This window comes from Cryptomeria japonica, chromosome 4, assembly GCF_030272615.1.
Source record: "Cryptomeria japonica chromosome 4, Sugi_1.0, whole genome shotgun sequence".
Lineage (NCBI taxonomy): Eukaryota > Viridiplantae > Streptophyta > Pinopsida > Cupressales > Cupressaceae > Cryptomeria > Cryptomeria japonica.
Genome location: NC_081408.1, coordinates 779667430 through 779684006, shown reverse-complemented (window position 1 = coordinate 779684006; position 16577 = coordinate 779667430). Strand labels below are relative to the sequence as shown.

General features: G+C 38.0%; 1 protein-coding gene across 7 annotated transcripts in view; it reads right to left on the bottom strand.

Annotated features, from left to right (window-relative positions):
- Nucleotides 1-16577, bottom strand: part of LOC131031980 (CHD3-type chromatin-remodeling factor PICKLE) — a 276430-nt gene that overhangs the window by 82020 nt on the left and 177833 nt on the right. For all 7 annotated transcript variants that reach the window (XM_059220166.1, XM_059220170.1, XM_059220169.1 and 4 more), the window contains one exon: nt 5600-5806. In XM_059220166.1, the coding sequence (XP_059076149.1) occupies nt 5600-5806 (207 nt within the window). The remainder of the gene's footprint in view (nt 1-5599; nt 5807-16577) is intronic.

Sequence of the window (16577 nt, the reverse complement as noted above, 5' to 3'; positions counted from 1 at the left end):
CCTTCTAACCTGCTCCAGCCAAAAAAAAACCAAAATGAAGTCAAAAATTTAAAAAAAAACTTGTTTTAAACCCTCACGGGCGCGTTTTTCTGGGCCCGCGAGTCCCTGTGAAAGACTCGCAAGTCCGAGCGAAAGACTCGCGCGAGTCTTTCGCAGGGACTCGCCTGGACTCGCCTCGCGAGTCCTAGGCGAGTCGACTCGCGGCGCCAAAGGACTCGCGAGTCCGTGGCGAGTCCGAGGCGAGTCCGAGAGTTTTAAAACTATGATTTCGCCGAAGTTCGGCAGCTTAGGCGTAAATGTCAAGAGTTTAGAAAGTTTACAAAATGGGTGAAATCTCCGAAATTTGCATTACAAAGGAGAATTGCGAAATATTTCAAAAAGCTTGCAAAATGCTCTATTTCGCCGAGTTTTCAATGGGTAAAATTGCGATTTTTGTAAAGTTCGAAAAAACCACCAAAAACCCCGATTTTCTCTAGCTAAAGGAAAATCGCGGAAAGGTTAGAATTTGCAAAATGCCTAAAAACGCCGAAGTTTGATAAAGTAGAAAATCACGAAATATTTTTAAAAAGTTTTCAGAGGGTGGGTAAAGTCACGAAGTTTTCAAGAGATTTGCAAACCACATAAATCCCCGAAGTTCGCGATGTGCCTAAAACGCGGAATTTATGAAGGTTTTCAAAAGATATAAAAGCGCCGAAATTCGCGTAAAGCTAAAATCGTAAAACCTATAAACCTTGCGGAAATGCCATAAACCCCCATTTTCAACGCCATAGAAATCGCATAGGAGTTAGAAGTTTGCTAAGGGAGCAAATCGCCCAAGTTCGACGCCTAAGGGTTAAATGCAGATGAAAGATCCCTAAATGGGTTCTTTGCTGCCCTAGATAAGTTTTAATTAATAAACTATCTTTCAGGGCCTTTTGGTGTTCTTAGAGACTAGACAGAAGATGCAGAAAGTGTTGTTTATTTTTTGGTGATGGGGATTGCAACCATTAACCAATAATAACATAGAATTCAACTCAAAATAAGATATCAGCTTCTGATTTTATTTATGACAGCAGATTACATTCAACTAGGAGTGAAGATACATTCACCAAAACAATTAGAAACATACCACGGATCCAGCGCTGGGGTTTGTTGCTGATTTGCTATCCAGAAATGGATACAGGCGTGAGTTGAAGGTACGAGGGCAGTCCAGATGTACCAATACACTTATACTACCTTCAAATGAATTACCAATAATAAATTGGGCCAAAAACCCAATTACCAGTTGGAAATCCAAATTCTGCCAGGCAAAATTATACAATTTTAGCCTTAAATCCTCACTGTTTTGCTCACCCTGATCTCAATTCAAGCCTGATGATTGTGACTTCTTCTACACAGTCCTTGCTGATCCTAACAATGAATTTAAGAACAAGAAATGGAGTTAAAACCCTCCATTTAATTTATTATCACTCCACAGCCATCTATAATGGTACGACCCCCTTGGGAAACAGTACAACTGCCAAAAGAAATAAGTAATGCACTGAAATTGAATGTATTCTTGCTTAGATCTGATGTAATGACCTTGCTGCTAATGATTACTGAGTTTTCTTGTTGAAATGAGCCTCAATATCCCTGAAACAAGCTTCTGATGTGTTCCACGTGCCTCCTATAGAAGGGATTCCGTCCTCTTGAAGACCAAATCTGAGGTTTCCATCTCAAACCTGCTTGCTATTGTAAATTGCAGACCGGCAACTTCCAAGTTCTTCACAAAATAATATATCATGAATCAATAATACCTCTAAGGCTGAACACATGCATTCCTTACATTCCACGTGGAATGTACCTGCTGCAAATGGCGGCCCTAAGGCTACAAGAATCACGCCCAAGCTAAAGAATCAATCTGCCATGCTGAAACCCTTACTCTGCAACCTGAATCCACAATGAAGAATGGCGTACTCAATCTCTGTCAACTATGCACTCTGTCTGAAGAATCCAATGCCAATAACTGCTGAGGGCTATGTCCCAGCTAGTCCAGATCTTGGGGTTTGCATCCCAGATGAAGAATCACTCACTCAGAGCAAATTCACAAAATAAGTTTGATTGTGTAAAAAGATAATGAACAATTAGGTCTTCATCTCCTTATATCTCCTTTCCTTTCCAAGCCAAACCCTAAAAGGGAGTAAAGTTGGCGCATTATGAAAAGAGTGTTATTTTCTAATTATGGCGTCAACTATAGGAAAATAACACTAAATTGCAAATAAATAGCGTCAGGCATCCAAAAAGACTCCGGAAGGTGAGAATCATGTAGCAAAGTTCAAGACCTTTCCAACGAGCTATAACACAGGCATATTAACCCAAATGAAGCCAGAAACCCCTTATTACTCCGAAATGACTAAATACATAGCCTTATTTTAATTTATTTAATCGCTAACTTAGAAAATATTTAAATATATTAAAATATATCCAGATATCCAATAACAACCCAAAATAACGAAACAATCATGAATATAACTTTGTCACCTATCTGTGACCGATGCCGGAAAAGCTGAGCTAACTGGCAGTCCCATCCCTAAAATCTAGGGATGCTCCTAGAAACTAGGAAACACACCCAATCTTCCTGAAACTGAAACCATAGTATGGTCCCGTGGAACCTCAAATATGGAAACTACCACAACCTCCTAAAAGGTAGGGAATCTCTCTCAAAAGTAGGAACCTCTCTTCAAACGCCTGGAACTGCTCAAAAGGATCCTGCTCTGCTCCTTGGTCCCCCAGGTGGTCATTCAGTCAACTGCCAGTTCTCCCTAGAAAATAGGAGACCTTGTCCGAAGGTTCGAAGTGGCTCACAGAGCCCCTGCAAAGCTCCATGACCCTCAGAATGAGTCCCCTAACCATGTCGTTGACCTACGGGAACTCGAATGGTAGGTCAACCCCTGCTCATCTCATGTCACCTAGAAAAGGGGACATTACAACAGAAGTCAAAAGTCTGAAGAACCATCCAAAACCCCCATATTTGCCGATTTTTAGGAGATAAAGGAAAACTTTTAAAAATAGAAAGGCGTTTAGTTACCAAGTTTGCAAAAACGCGTCTTGAGCCGAAGTTCGGCGAATAGAAGCAAAAGGTAAAATCGTTGAAACCAAGTTTGCAAAGTGGCTTTTAGCTCGAAAATGCCAACGCAAAAAGGGGTGTTAAAACTTGGATATTTTCAAAACCCACTTGTAGGCTGAAATTGAACAATAGGGCAAAATCACTTTTTCGCCAATCAGCCGAGAGGCTTTAGTGGATTCAGATCGCGCAAACACCACCAGGACCAAGGATCAGATTTCACTTTCGAAGAGAAAACGACATTTCAAGATACATCTCACAAAGAACTTTTCAGGCCGGATGACGTTAAAATTTAATATTTGTTAAGTTAAATTATTTAATTTTTCAAATTGATTTATTAAAATGAAATTGATCGTTTGCAGGTCGCAGGACGTCATCGCAGAAAACCAAGAGCCAGGCACTGAAAGCTGGAAAAGAAAAGGATGTAGGTACGCACTGCAAGAGCGCAAGATCTGAACCAGGCATTGGAAAGTGTGTCGCTGGATGACAAGCTGAAATTCACCACCAAAGACCGAAGAACACTCCGGATACTACAAATCATGAGTTCTCAGGAAAAGTGCACAGCTGGATTTAATTCCAGGAATTCAGTTTTAAACTAAAACTGTTTTAATGTAAAAATGTTTGTGGGCCCCACTTAAGATATTTTGAAAGAAAGGGGAAACAAGACAGTTGTGGATAGTTATGTCCAACTACCGGATTGACCAAATTAAAGTCAAATAGTGACAGGTAGTTGGAATTGTGGTTGAATGGATGAGTGAGAATTTAATGGGCATGGGTTAAGGCTGCTAGTTTCTGGAAGGCAGATCAGGACCCCTGGATGCAGTCCATACTAGCCTTCGATTCAATATTGTAAAATCTATAAAAGGCAGAGGCCTTTCTTTTTTAAAGGGTTAGAGATTTTTGTTAGATAGTCAGGCAATTGGTTAGAATTTTGTAGTTAGATTTTAGAAGTTAGAATAGATTAGATTTTAAGCATAGCATAGAGATGCTGCAGAAATTGTTGTAATGGCAGCTGAAGCAAATATATGAACATTGAAATATGGTGGTTGTTGTGTTTGTTTTAGTCTGTTTGCATGGTTTCTTTCAGCTGGTTAATTTTAGAGTGCAGGGATTTTAATGGTGAAGTGTGGAGGGGTATCTGATGCATTTCTGGTTCATACCATTGGGGGTCCGCTGATTGTAGGTCACCGTGGGTGGTTAGTCTGAACCCAAACTGTGCTTAGTTCAACAGCAGGTGTTCGTCTTAGGCTGCGCCAGAATTGGGTGCCTAAATGAGTGTCTCCGGTCTGAAAATCCTTCATCCCTTGGAGCTTGCACCGTTTTTGTCCAGTTGTGAGGGTATCTCTAGCGAAACAAGAACTGGTTTATCGAAATCTGTCTACCCACTACATCAACTGTTATCATCCTTGTCCTTAGGCTTCCTGAACCCTTCCCTTTTGATTTTATTTCGTAGTCTGAGGATCACAACAGACCACCTTGTTGCAAAATCGTAAGTCCCCTTGTGTTCCCAGCAAAACACATCAAACCACTGAATAATCCCGCAGTCAAGACCTGACAATCAAAACCTTGAGGTCATCCCCTTTTGATCAAACAAAAAACAGCATTAGGGATTTCCTTATCTCAAGAGAGGATAGGATACTCGGTGAGATCATTCTATTCTGCATTGGCCAGATGAGTTTGCAACAATGTGACTTTAGACACGTCAACAGTTTCCAACACACAATATAATTGTTCTTATGAGATTTTTTCTTTTATATTCCAGATCATATTTTGCTCATACGAGCATCAACTTGAGACCATTACATGACACTAATATTTGCTCATATTGAGCAACCACAACCATGACACTAATACTAGCTCATTTCGAGCAACCACACTAGAATCAACCTATGGAAGACCAAGAGTCACAAATTAGAATCCACTTATTAGAAACCACCTAGAAGCTAACTGCGGAAGACTATAAGTCACAACTTTGAATTCCATACTAGATGTCCCTTCGCAATTTGAACTTTGATCTCCACAATGAGAACTCAATGCTTTAACCAATAGAACACAACCCCTTGGACGTTCTTATGAAATTTCAGTAAACCATGTTGCATAATAGAGGAACCACAAAATTTGTATATAATTATTATAATAGGACAGCTATTTTCAGTATTGTCTGACTCTGTATTCCAACCACTTCAAAATAAGACAAAAGTTTTACTAGTTTAACTGGCACAAATGATAACTTTTCCTAGATTCAGTCATTCAATTTGCAATCACCTATAACAGGAAAACAAAATGCTGCCAGTTCCAAGACATATGTAACCTTGAAGAAAGAAATTTTCAAAGCACAGGAAAGACCATGTGAACTGAATTTTACTAAGAGAAGGAAATGTCAACATACAACATACAACATAATTATAGCTTTTGCAACTTTCTTAATATAAAATTATGATTAGCATGAAGAATGTTTTGGACTACATTCTATGTAATTGCATGCAAGGAGAAATTTGAGTAAAGTGAGTTGTGTACTTGTTTATGGCAATGCTTTCGCTTCCCAAGCACAGTGATTGCCTGAGTTTGTTGCTGCTCGTCATTTCTCTTCAGTAGATCATCCCAATACTTTGCCTTATCTGCAGCACATATGTGAGTAGATTGATGATCCATCTCTTGGTTGTTCATCTCTTCAGCTATTACAGCGGCTTCCTTCTCTTCATCCACATACTCAAAATTTGCAACCTGCAAAACTTTCTCTGTTCATTAATAAATATCATTTATAAACAACACCCTAGAAAAACAGAACAAACATACTAAGGAATACATTTTTGATCATACAAAATAACACATCACATCCATATAGTGTAAATGAAAACTAAATCATTTGATTGGTGGCATGGCTGTAATGTCCCCTTTTCTAGGTGACATGAGATGAGCAGGGGTTGACCTACCATTCGAGTTCCCGTAGGTCAATGACATGGTTAGGGGACTCATTCTGAGGGTCATGGAGCTTTGCAGGGGCTCTGTGAGCCATTTTGGACCATCAGACGACAGTTACTATTTTTTAGGGAGAACTGGCAGTTGACTGAATGACCACCTGGGGGACCAAGGAGTAGAGCAAGATCCTTTTGAGCAGTTACAGGTGTTTGGAGAGAGGTTCCTACTTTTTATAAGGTTGTGGTAGTTTCCATATTTGAGGTTCCACGGGACCATACCATGGTTTCAGTTTCAGGAAGATTGGCTGTGTTTCCTAGTTTCTAGGAGTATCCCTAGATTTTAGGGATGGGACTACCAGTTGGCCCATCTTGTCCGACATCAGTCATAGACAGGTGATGAAGTCAGATTCATGTTCGGTTGGTTATTTTGGGCTATTATTGGATCTATGGAAATATTTTAATATATTTTAATATTTCCTAAGTTAGCAATTAAATAAATTAAAATAAGGCTATGTATATAGCCATTTCGGAGTAATAAGGGGTTTTTGGCTTCATCTGGTTTGATATGCCTGTGTTATTGCTCGTTGGAAAGGTCTTGAACTTTGCTACATGATTCTCACCTCCCGGAGTCTTTTTGGATGCTTGAAGCTATTTATTTGAAATAAAGTGATATTTTTCTATAGTTTGACACCATAATTGGGAAAGTGTCACTGTAATTATAAAGCGCAAGATTTATTATTCTTTAGGGTTCGACTTGCAAAGGGAAAGGAGTTATAAGGAGATGAAAACCTAATTGATAGCATCTTTGATCATTTTGAAACTTGCGAATTTGGGAATTTCTCTGGAAGAGTGATTTTGGTCTGGGACACAAACCCCAAGTCTGAGCTTGCTGGGACGTAGCCCTCAGCAGGAGTTGACAGTGGATTTATCGAGGATTGCACAGAGATTGTCAGAGGTAGAAGACACGTCTTCTTGTCCTGAAGATTCAGCGTGCATATTGGGGGTTTCAACAGGGCGGCTGGTCTATTTCAGCTGACACGTGATTTGCAGCAGCTTCCACGCCTCCTTTGCAACCACGCCTTGTTTGTATGTTGGCTTGAAGGGTTGTATTCAACTTATTTGGTCTTCCTTGTTCGTTGCCAGTAATATTCCTCCATCTGGCATCAATCCAGATTGAGAACAGCTCCAAATAAATGTATGGATTCTTGCTGAATACAAAACTAAGTTATTTGCCTGCTATGATTTGCAGTATTTTCAGATTGCTTAAGTGTCTTACATATGAACATTGTTTACTGTTTTATTTCACAGTTGTTGCTATTTATCAATTACTTTACTTATAACATCAAAACCCAAAAAGAAACAATCCCTTTCTGCAACTTCTGTCTATTCTATAAGATCACCGGAAAATTACAAAAATTTAGTATGTTTAATTAAGAATGTACAGCAGCAACAGCAAAAGGATCCATTTGGGATCTTTCAATGGCTCCAAGTTTCAATTGCAGTGATGCATATATTATTATATATATGATCATATAGAATAAAACATCACATCATAGCTATAGAAATCGCTTGGAATAGCCAAGACTCAACAAGTACCAAACAAGGCTAGAGGAACAGAAACTACGTACCTAATAAGTCTACCCAAACTTGTCGAGTCTCCCAAAATTACTGAACATAGTGAGTCCAACTAGTATGACTCTACTGCCTAGTTGTGAGATGAAAATAAGAGATTGAAACACTTAAAGCCAACAATTTATAAAGACCTCTAACACTATTATGATATTGCTATCAGGATTCAACTGTGTAGTTTTTGAGTCAAACTTATTGACCCATGATTAATGGGTAGTGGTTCACAAGAACCCATCTCTCATGAGAAAGAATGGTACACTTAGCACTCATTGCATCTAGGTGATGCTCACAAAGGTGAAGCATTGGGCCTTCCTAGGAGGCCACCCATCCCAATACTACTCCAACTCAAGCACACTTCCTCCAAGGTTAAGCCCACTCAACTTACAACCCCATTTGCAAAAGGTCTAAGTCCAAAATCCATGAGATCTTCTAGAGTGGAAGTTGAGGGTGAAATTGTGATTTACAAAGCAAAATGCTGCAAAATGTTGTCAAAAAATGTTATCAAATGTTGAAAAATATTGTCAAGGCAGGATGTCAAGATTGTCAAAATTCAATGAAAATAAGAGCTGTGGAAAAATGAGAAAACTTTCAAGCATGCGATATCTTGAAATTCCTTGTCAAGGCTAGACTTTCCAACCTTACCTTGACAGGAGAGGAAAATAAGGAAAATTTTGTGAAAATCCTTGAACAAAGAGTGATTTTTAAGTGAAATCCTTGTTTGAGATATGAATTTCAAAGATGAAAATCCATGATTAAGATAAAGAATTCCTAAATTGAGATTCAAAATCCATGATTGAGGTATGGGATTCAAGGTTGAATTGTTTAAAATCCTTGTTGGAGATGTGGAAATTTAAAGTTGAAATGCACAATCCTAAGTTTAAGTAAGGAATTCCAAAATGAAAATGTGAAATTCAAGGTTCAAGTGTGGATTCTTTGTAATATCTCTAGATTAGAACCTAAAAAGATATATGATTTGATACATTTTAATTAAAGATTGAAACTTATTAATCTGACCCTCCACCGTTTATTAGCATAAGAAAGGAAAGCACATACAGAAAAGAGTCACTAATCTGCATTGCTTACCTTTATAAGGAATGGACCAAGAAGTCACAGGGACATTGGAGCACTAATGAATGAACCGATTATTATGAAGGCATGATTGACATGATAGGGAATTCAATGAATAAAGAATTAGTAAAGGAAAATGATAGCTCACACGAAGACCGAAGAAGATCATAGTTCATATTCGTATCCAATAAAGGTCGACCATCAAGATTACATACAGAAAAGAGTCACTAATCTGCATTGCTTACCTTTATAAGGAATGGACCAAGAAGTCACAGGGACATTGGAGCACTAATGAATGAACCGATTATTATGAAGGCATGATTGACATGATAGGGAATTCAATGAATAAAGAATTAGTAAAGGAAAATGATAGCTCACACGAAGACCGAAGAAGATCATAGTTCATATTCGTATCCAATAAAGGTCGACCATCAAGATTAAGCATCAACATAGAACAATAAAACAAGCATATTGATTATCTATGAAGACATCCAAGAGCACCAACATAATAATAGTAAGCATTTGATCACCAATCATATATTATATGACAAATCATAACTATCTAACCAACCAAATCAATCCTTTATAGTAATCACGTACGAAACAATTGATGTCTCCAAATATGATAAAGAAAATAAAGCATCATTATTGTGAAAGAAAATACAGATCCAAACCAAGTTAGCAAATCATTGGGAAGAAGTATGGAATGGTGATAAACAACGAGGAACGATTCAATAACGAATCGTCAAATAAATCATTATCAATCTAGGCAGAATCAACGATTGAATTAAGAAGTTGCGATTTGTATAATTCGTTTCTATTGGGAAAGGAGGAGGAATTATTATTAAGAAAGATGATGAAGAATAATAAATGAAATGACCATGATATCTATACTTCAAAGAAGCAAGATATCATCTAAAACAATAAGTATATAAATCGATTCAAATTAATTCTCCCTACACCTTGACTGATAGAGAGATTAACTTTAATGTAAAAAGCGAGCATAAACTAATGTCACTAATGATAATTTGTTGCCAAGAGAATTATGGAAGGATACAAGTATGATGCAGGAGCATCCAGGGTGTAAGATCAATATTGCATCACCCAAAAATATTGTTTATTTGTTAATAAGGGCTAATTTTGGCAAGGCTACTATTTTTTTCTAGGAAATTTCTCCGTCAAAACTTCAAATGCATTTTTGAGGGTCTTAGAGGCCCCAAATCGGATCAAAAGTTGTTGTTTTATAGATCTAGCGAAAGCATGGTGTAGATCTCTCCTCAAGCTTTCCAACAATATATGATAATTGAAAATCCATTGGTTGGATTAAAAGATATGGCCTTCGGAAGTTGTGCTACTTTAGGAGAAAAATAATATAAAAATAAAAATAATTCTCAAAACATCCCAATGTACGCCAAAACCCATTCTGGGCATATTCTTGGCATATTCCTATATAAGGAAATGGGATACAAAAGTGGTCTGCCTCAAAAGGGGGAGTTACACTTTCTAGAACATTCTAGGCGATTAAACTTCACAATATAAAGAAGGCAAATGGGGGTTACAAAGGGATAGTTCCTATAGTGCAGATCGTGGCTTTGGCTTGCAGATTATTGTAATGATAATGCCCATGTGGCTGCTGCATTTTATTTTTCTGAATGTTGTAATTTCCTTTCATTGAGATAATATAAAGCGAGAATTTATTTCTTGCATTTCCCTGTCTATTTTCTTTGTTTCTGTTGTGTGTTTGGGTTTATAAGGGGAGTACCTTTCATCAAAGTATGAAGGGACATAAGATGTGTCTTTCACCAAATGACTTACATTCCACAAACAAGATATAAAAGGCATATCAATTTTGGGGGATGGGAGCATTATAATAGGGTCTTACTCCAGTTTGGAAGAGTTGAGGCCTAAGGCCCAAAATCAGGAGCATTCTCTAATCGGAATTATATCTAAGATAGCCCATCATTATTGCATGTTATTAGTGTCAAGATCAGAAAAAGCATATTCTACATTGTTGAAAATATGTATTTCCAGATCTGAGAACAACAATCTATTACTATGAGTGATACCATCATATTGTTGGCAAGAAACACTGTTTCGGAAGAGATTTGTGCTCGAGGATTGTTTAGGGGTTGTCATTGATAGGAACTTAGATCAGGTGCATCATCCGGTATATACCAATTCACTTTACCGGAAGTTTTTCTTAAGTCTGGACGGTGGAACACAGTGTTCGGCAGAGTATGAGTACATTGAGCAGAATTCGATTTTGGTTGCACATTTTCATTTGTGGTGGAAGAGGTAGATGATTTGTTGATTGGAATTGCTTTGTCCGAAATCCTAGCTTTCGGTGTTGATTCTCGTGCAAGTTTGGTGATCCAGTATACGGTATTTCCAGAAGAACAAGGTTATTTTGGTGTAGTGTGTTATGCAGAATCTTTGGGATGATTTTATTGATTGGTGTCGTCTTCGAGGATGTCATGCCGACTTATTTAAAACATATCATCAATTTGTTTTGGTCCGCATGACCATTTGTAATTGGATTGAGCCGACTTCTTGTTACACGTTTCATCCTTTTGGAGCCGACATGTTGGTGACCTAATCAAGTGTTGCGGATATATTAGACCGATCAATATGAGCATTTTGCTATTCGGAAGTGTTGCGCGAAGATTGTATGAGCATCTATGCATAGTTTCACATGCGCTATCCTTAGATTTGTGCTCTTGTCTATGACAAAGCAGAGCAGTGTGCTAGAACAATGGAAGAAGACTTTGGTGCTTAACCAGAACTGCATTTTGTTATTTGTAGATGCTATTCATCAGTTCAGACAATCAGTTATCATTTGTAATCATTTGTAGGACAATGAGTCCTCCGAGGGTTGCAACCCTCTCTTTTGTAATTGAGCAATGAGCTCTAGGCAATGTGCTTGAATGCATGTGCATTCCCCTAGTAATATTATTATACTCCTAATCATAGTATTATAATATTGTGGGTCTCAATCCCACCATGGTTTTTTCCTTTCCGGTTTTCCACGTAAAAATTCCGGTGTTATGGTTTTATGCTTGTGTGTGTTGAGTTTCTGCACTTTACTTTATTCATTTGCATCCAGTGGTTTAAGAATCAGTTAAAGAAAGTTATAAATTGCAAAACACTCATTCACCCCCCCCCCCCCCCCCCCCACTCTCAGTGTTCATTGATTCCAACAATTGGTATCACAGCCTAGTTCCTCTGAGGAAGCCTAACAGCTTGAGGAAGATCCGAGATAGTGAAGCAATGGAATCCAGCTTACAAAAACAACTTACTATGGCACTTGAAGATCTAAATACAGCAAGAAAAGAAGCAAATAGCCTAAGAAGAAATTTGAGCGATGTTGAAGACTTCATTGAGTCTTTGAAGGAAAAAGTGAAAACATATAGAGAAAAGAGAAAGGAGCTTATGGACAAACTCAAGGAGAAAGAAGACCAAACCATTGATGACCGGGCCTTAAAAGACAAGACAAATAAATATGAAAAACTTGCTAGAGATAATGCAGTCTTCAAGAATGAAATGCAATCCATTGTAATGAAGCTAACAAAGGAAATTGAAGACAAGAAGAAGAATGAGGAAAATTTGTCCCAATCATTAAAGGATTGATCTGATGAATGTTGCAGACTTAATCATGAAAATGATCTACTGAAGCTTGAATTGATACAATCCAGGAAGAACGAGCAAGAGCTTGAAAGGCAAATCATAATTTTGAGAGATGAACTTACCGCTGCTAATGAGTACAAAGAACAATTCAATGCTAGCTCGGCTAAGCTGAATGAGATGCTACAAAGTCAAAAGAATAAAGGTGATATGGGCGGACTTGGATTTGAGAAAGGAGAAAGCTCTAGATCTGGTCAAAGCAATCATCAGAAGAACAAGAGATCTCTGGTAAGGCAACCTAATGCTTATAAATTCAATGGTAAATGCTTTGTTTGCAATAAATTTGGTCATATGGCACGTCAATGCAGAAATAAGGCAAATCAGAATAATTCATCATTCTCCAGACAATGTTGCAATTGCAATAAACATGGTCTTAAATCAATTGAATGCAGAAGTATGGTAAATAGGAGAAATATAAGATGCTATGCTTGTGGAAGATTGGGACATATTGCTAATCAATGTAGATGAAGGGAAAATCAAGGTAATTCTGGGCCTAATCAGAGAAACAACATTGTTTGCTATGCTTGAAACAAATCCGGTCACATTGCTAAATTTTGCAGAAGCAAGAATATGAACCAGAATGCTCCGACAAACAAAAACAAGTCAGATGATAAGGGCAAAGTGAAGGTTGAAGAGATCAGAGAGCAGTACAGGAAGAAATGGGTTAAGAAGGGTGATCCGAATGCAGCGAATGAGTCCGCACCTAATTCCGGTGTTGGAACTTCATCTGATAACTAAGGCACTTGGCCTTAGGGGAAGTTTTTCATGCAGATCCTAAAAACCCCTTGTCTGTGATCTGTTAGGGTTGAGCATGGTGATGTACCTGGCCTAAGGAATGTGAAGAACATGACCGTGACGGAGGCAATTGGTTCTGAACATGATGGAAGATCGATGACAATCAGTGACATTATTGAATATGATGTCAGATTTACATCCACAGTAACGGGTTACAAAGTTTATCAGTCCAACAAAGATAATTCAGTGTCTAGTACGACCATTTACGCTTCTTTTCAAATTCTTACGGAAGATAATCTATATGATCTATGTGAGGTGCTCTTGAGTGAGCTCATGAATAATCTTAAGAAGATAGAGCAAGATAAAAAGCACGTATTCAAGTTCAGTACTCTGATTGTCTACTTATACTTTTATTTCATGAATGAGATCCCTAGTGTAGGAAAAGTTCAATGGGCCTATGGTAGGCCGGTGGCGGTGTAGATAAATGAAACTTTATATGAATTAGGTGATGCACAAGCTCAGAGAGCTATTCTATGGAGTTACTTTAAAACTTTTCAAGGCATGATGCAGAGCAGGGAAAGGATCCCTACGGAAATTGTGGAGAAGCATGAAGACTCCATATGCTTCATGGTGGACACCGATCAATGCTTGTTGGAGGTTGTCGAACCCAAGACAGTTTGGATCATGCCCATCGGGTATGAGGTTAGTGGTGATATTCTTGATGCATATGCTCAACACCTTTTGAGCAGGCTAGTAGACTCTACAGAGGAAAGGTTTGGAACTTATAAGGTGAAAACCTTGACCTTGCACTCTCCATTCACCAAACCTGGAATGCAAAGGAGAGTGAGCAAGGAAGTAGAGCAGCTTGCAGAATACATGGGAATTACAAAGGATGAAGGGCAGAATACATGGGAATTTCAGAAGAGTGCATGGTCTCCTTCTTCACCATTTCATATTCTTGTTATGCCTCTTGTTTTCAGATAGTATTTTTAGGATAATATTTGATAGAAACCTTGGTGTTCAAACTTCATACCATTAAGGATTGGTTGATTGTCACTCCCCCTGCATGGTTGGTCTGAACCCATTTGTGTGCTTAGTTCGGTTGTTAAACATCAAGTGAATGGATGTCAAATTCTGCATTTATGTTTAGTAGCATGAAAATTCAGCTCCCTTTGAAGATTGCACTAGATTTTACAACATTGTGCTTTATTAGCTGATAATGTTAAATCTGGTTTTTTTGAGGTTTCTGTCTATTTTCCTGAATATATTATCTTAGATAAATTGATTAGATATTCTCTATCTCTTTTCCACTTTCCTTTTCCCCCTTTTTTTATCAAGAAGAAACCATACAGTCAAGCTGAGATAATATCAATCCAAGTGAAATTAGATGATATAGGACTGTTAAACTTTAGGGAACTCGCTCGAAGCCGTCCGTCTAACCTTAAGTCCCCTTTGTGTTTCCAGCAAAACACATCAAACCGCTAAGCTATCCTGTAGTCAAGACCTAACAACCGAAACATTGAGGTAATCCCCATTGATCAATTAAAAACAGCACTAGGGATTTCCTTATTTCAAGAGAGGATAGGATTCTTAGTATTCTATTCTGCGTTGGCCGGATGGAGTCATAGTAATGCGATTTCAGACACATCAACACGTTCACTTGTTCTTGCACAACTCGCAAATGTGCTCAACATAGTCCTTTCTCAACCTTGATTTGCGCATGGAAAATCCTTCTCTAACCCTCACAAGCACTTATCCTAGTCCAAAACTACCTTCATAGAGTAACATCCCTTGTGATATTTGAGGTTTTGAAGAGAAGAAGCCTCTTGCAATTGATTCTTAAGTTAATTGTTCGCTTATTCTATAGAGACTACATAAGAAGACATTATATGTTTGAATTTTTTCCTTAGCAATTCGTGGAAATTCCTTGACAAATTTACACAAGCGCTCACTTGTTCTTGCACAACTCGCAAATGTGCTCAACATAGTCCTTTCTCAACCTTGATTTGCACATGGAAAATCCTTCTTTAACCCTCACAAGTGCTCATCGTAGTCCAAAAATACCTTCAAGGTGTGGTCATCCTAGTCCGGAACTACCCCTCAAATGTGCCCTATTGTCTAGAACTCCCTCACACATGCACCCTAATTGTCCTTACAAGCATGTAAATCCCGCTAGGGTAGAGTATAGCAGTCCAACTTCGATTAAACCCCTTCACAAATGTGTAAAAGCAAGGCAAAATGTGTGCAAAGGTAAAATGTAAGCGCTTGAATCCATCAAACTGGCCGACTTGAATGAGAAGGAAATTTAAAATTGCAAATTATAAACCAAAAAAATCCTACCTAAGTTGGCCTTCATCAAGGATTTATAATTTCAAGTGAGAAGTGCATATATATATGGATAACAAAATATCATTTTCACATCATTCAAAAACAAATTCAAGTAAATTTAGGAGCAGACATGGAGGTGTGAATCTGCATCAGGTTTCAAAGTGAATTTTCCAGCAAAGAAGGTGATTTTTATTAAGAGGAATCAGGTTTTAAGGTGAATTTGTGAAGAGGAAGGAGCAGAACTATGGCAGACCTGAGAAAGACTAATCAGACCAGAAGAGCAAAAGAAAATAATGTCTAGAAGGGTGCAAATTCAATACAAAGAATCAGATTCCAAGACAAGCATTGGGCGAAAGGAGGGAAAGTTGAAAGAAGATGACCTTTTCAAGAGAAAAAATCAGTCATTTTCAAGCAGATCTGAGCATTCCTTTTCACCATTTCTAAGCAATTTCCAGACCTGAAACATAATTTTCACATTTCAAACAAGGATTATTGATGAATTTTTGAAATTCCAAATGTGTTTCTTGCATTAAAGTACAATTTGTTTCACAGCATTCTTGAAGGCTGATTATCATGAAAAATTCTCTAAGCTCTTCAAGGTGAATTTGGAATGCAAGATGGGTTAATTCATCATCTTGATTCAAGGTGTTTTCTCACTTCAAGAATGAAGTGTGGAAATGAAGAGGAAGGACAACATGAGGAGGACTAGCTCAAGATGTTCGAGTTCAAGGAAACCAAATGAAGCAACTTGGAAGGCCACAATGTGAAGGAAGACAACATCAAGATTCCCACTTCAAGATAAGTACACCAAGGAAACAAGGAAGCGTATGGAAAGAAGACTCAACAATGTGAGGAAAGATCACGAGGATGACAAAGAGGGATCTTTTCAAGAACATTACTTAATGATGAAAGATTCTACAATGACCTTGGGTTTGGAAATCCAAGATCGAAGCGAAGGACTCAACAAGATCAATGCAAGACAACATCAAGATGCACAAACACAAGGCATTACAAAATGAAGAGTGTTACAATATGAAGGATTGCTCAACTACGACAAGAAGATCAAGGCAAGATGACTTTCAAGATGAAGGATTCCAAATTTGAAATTCAAGTTAGTTTGACACTCCAGTTCCAAT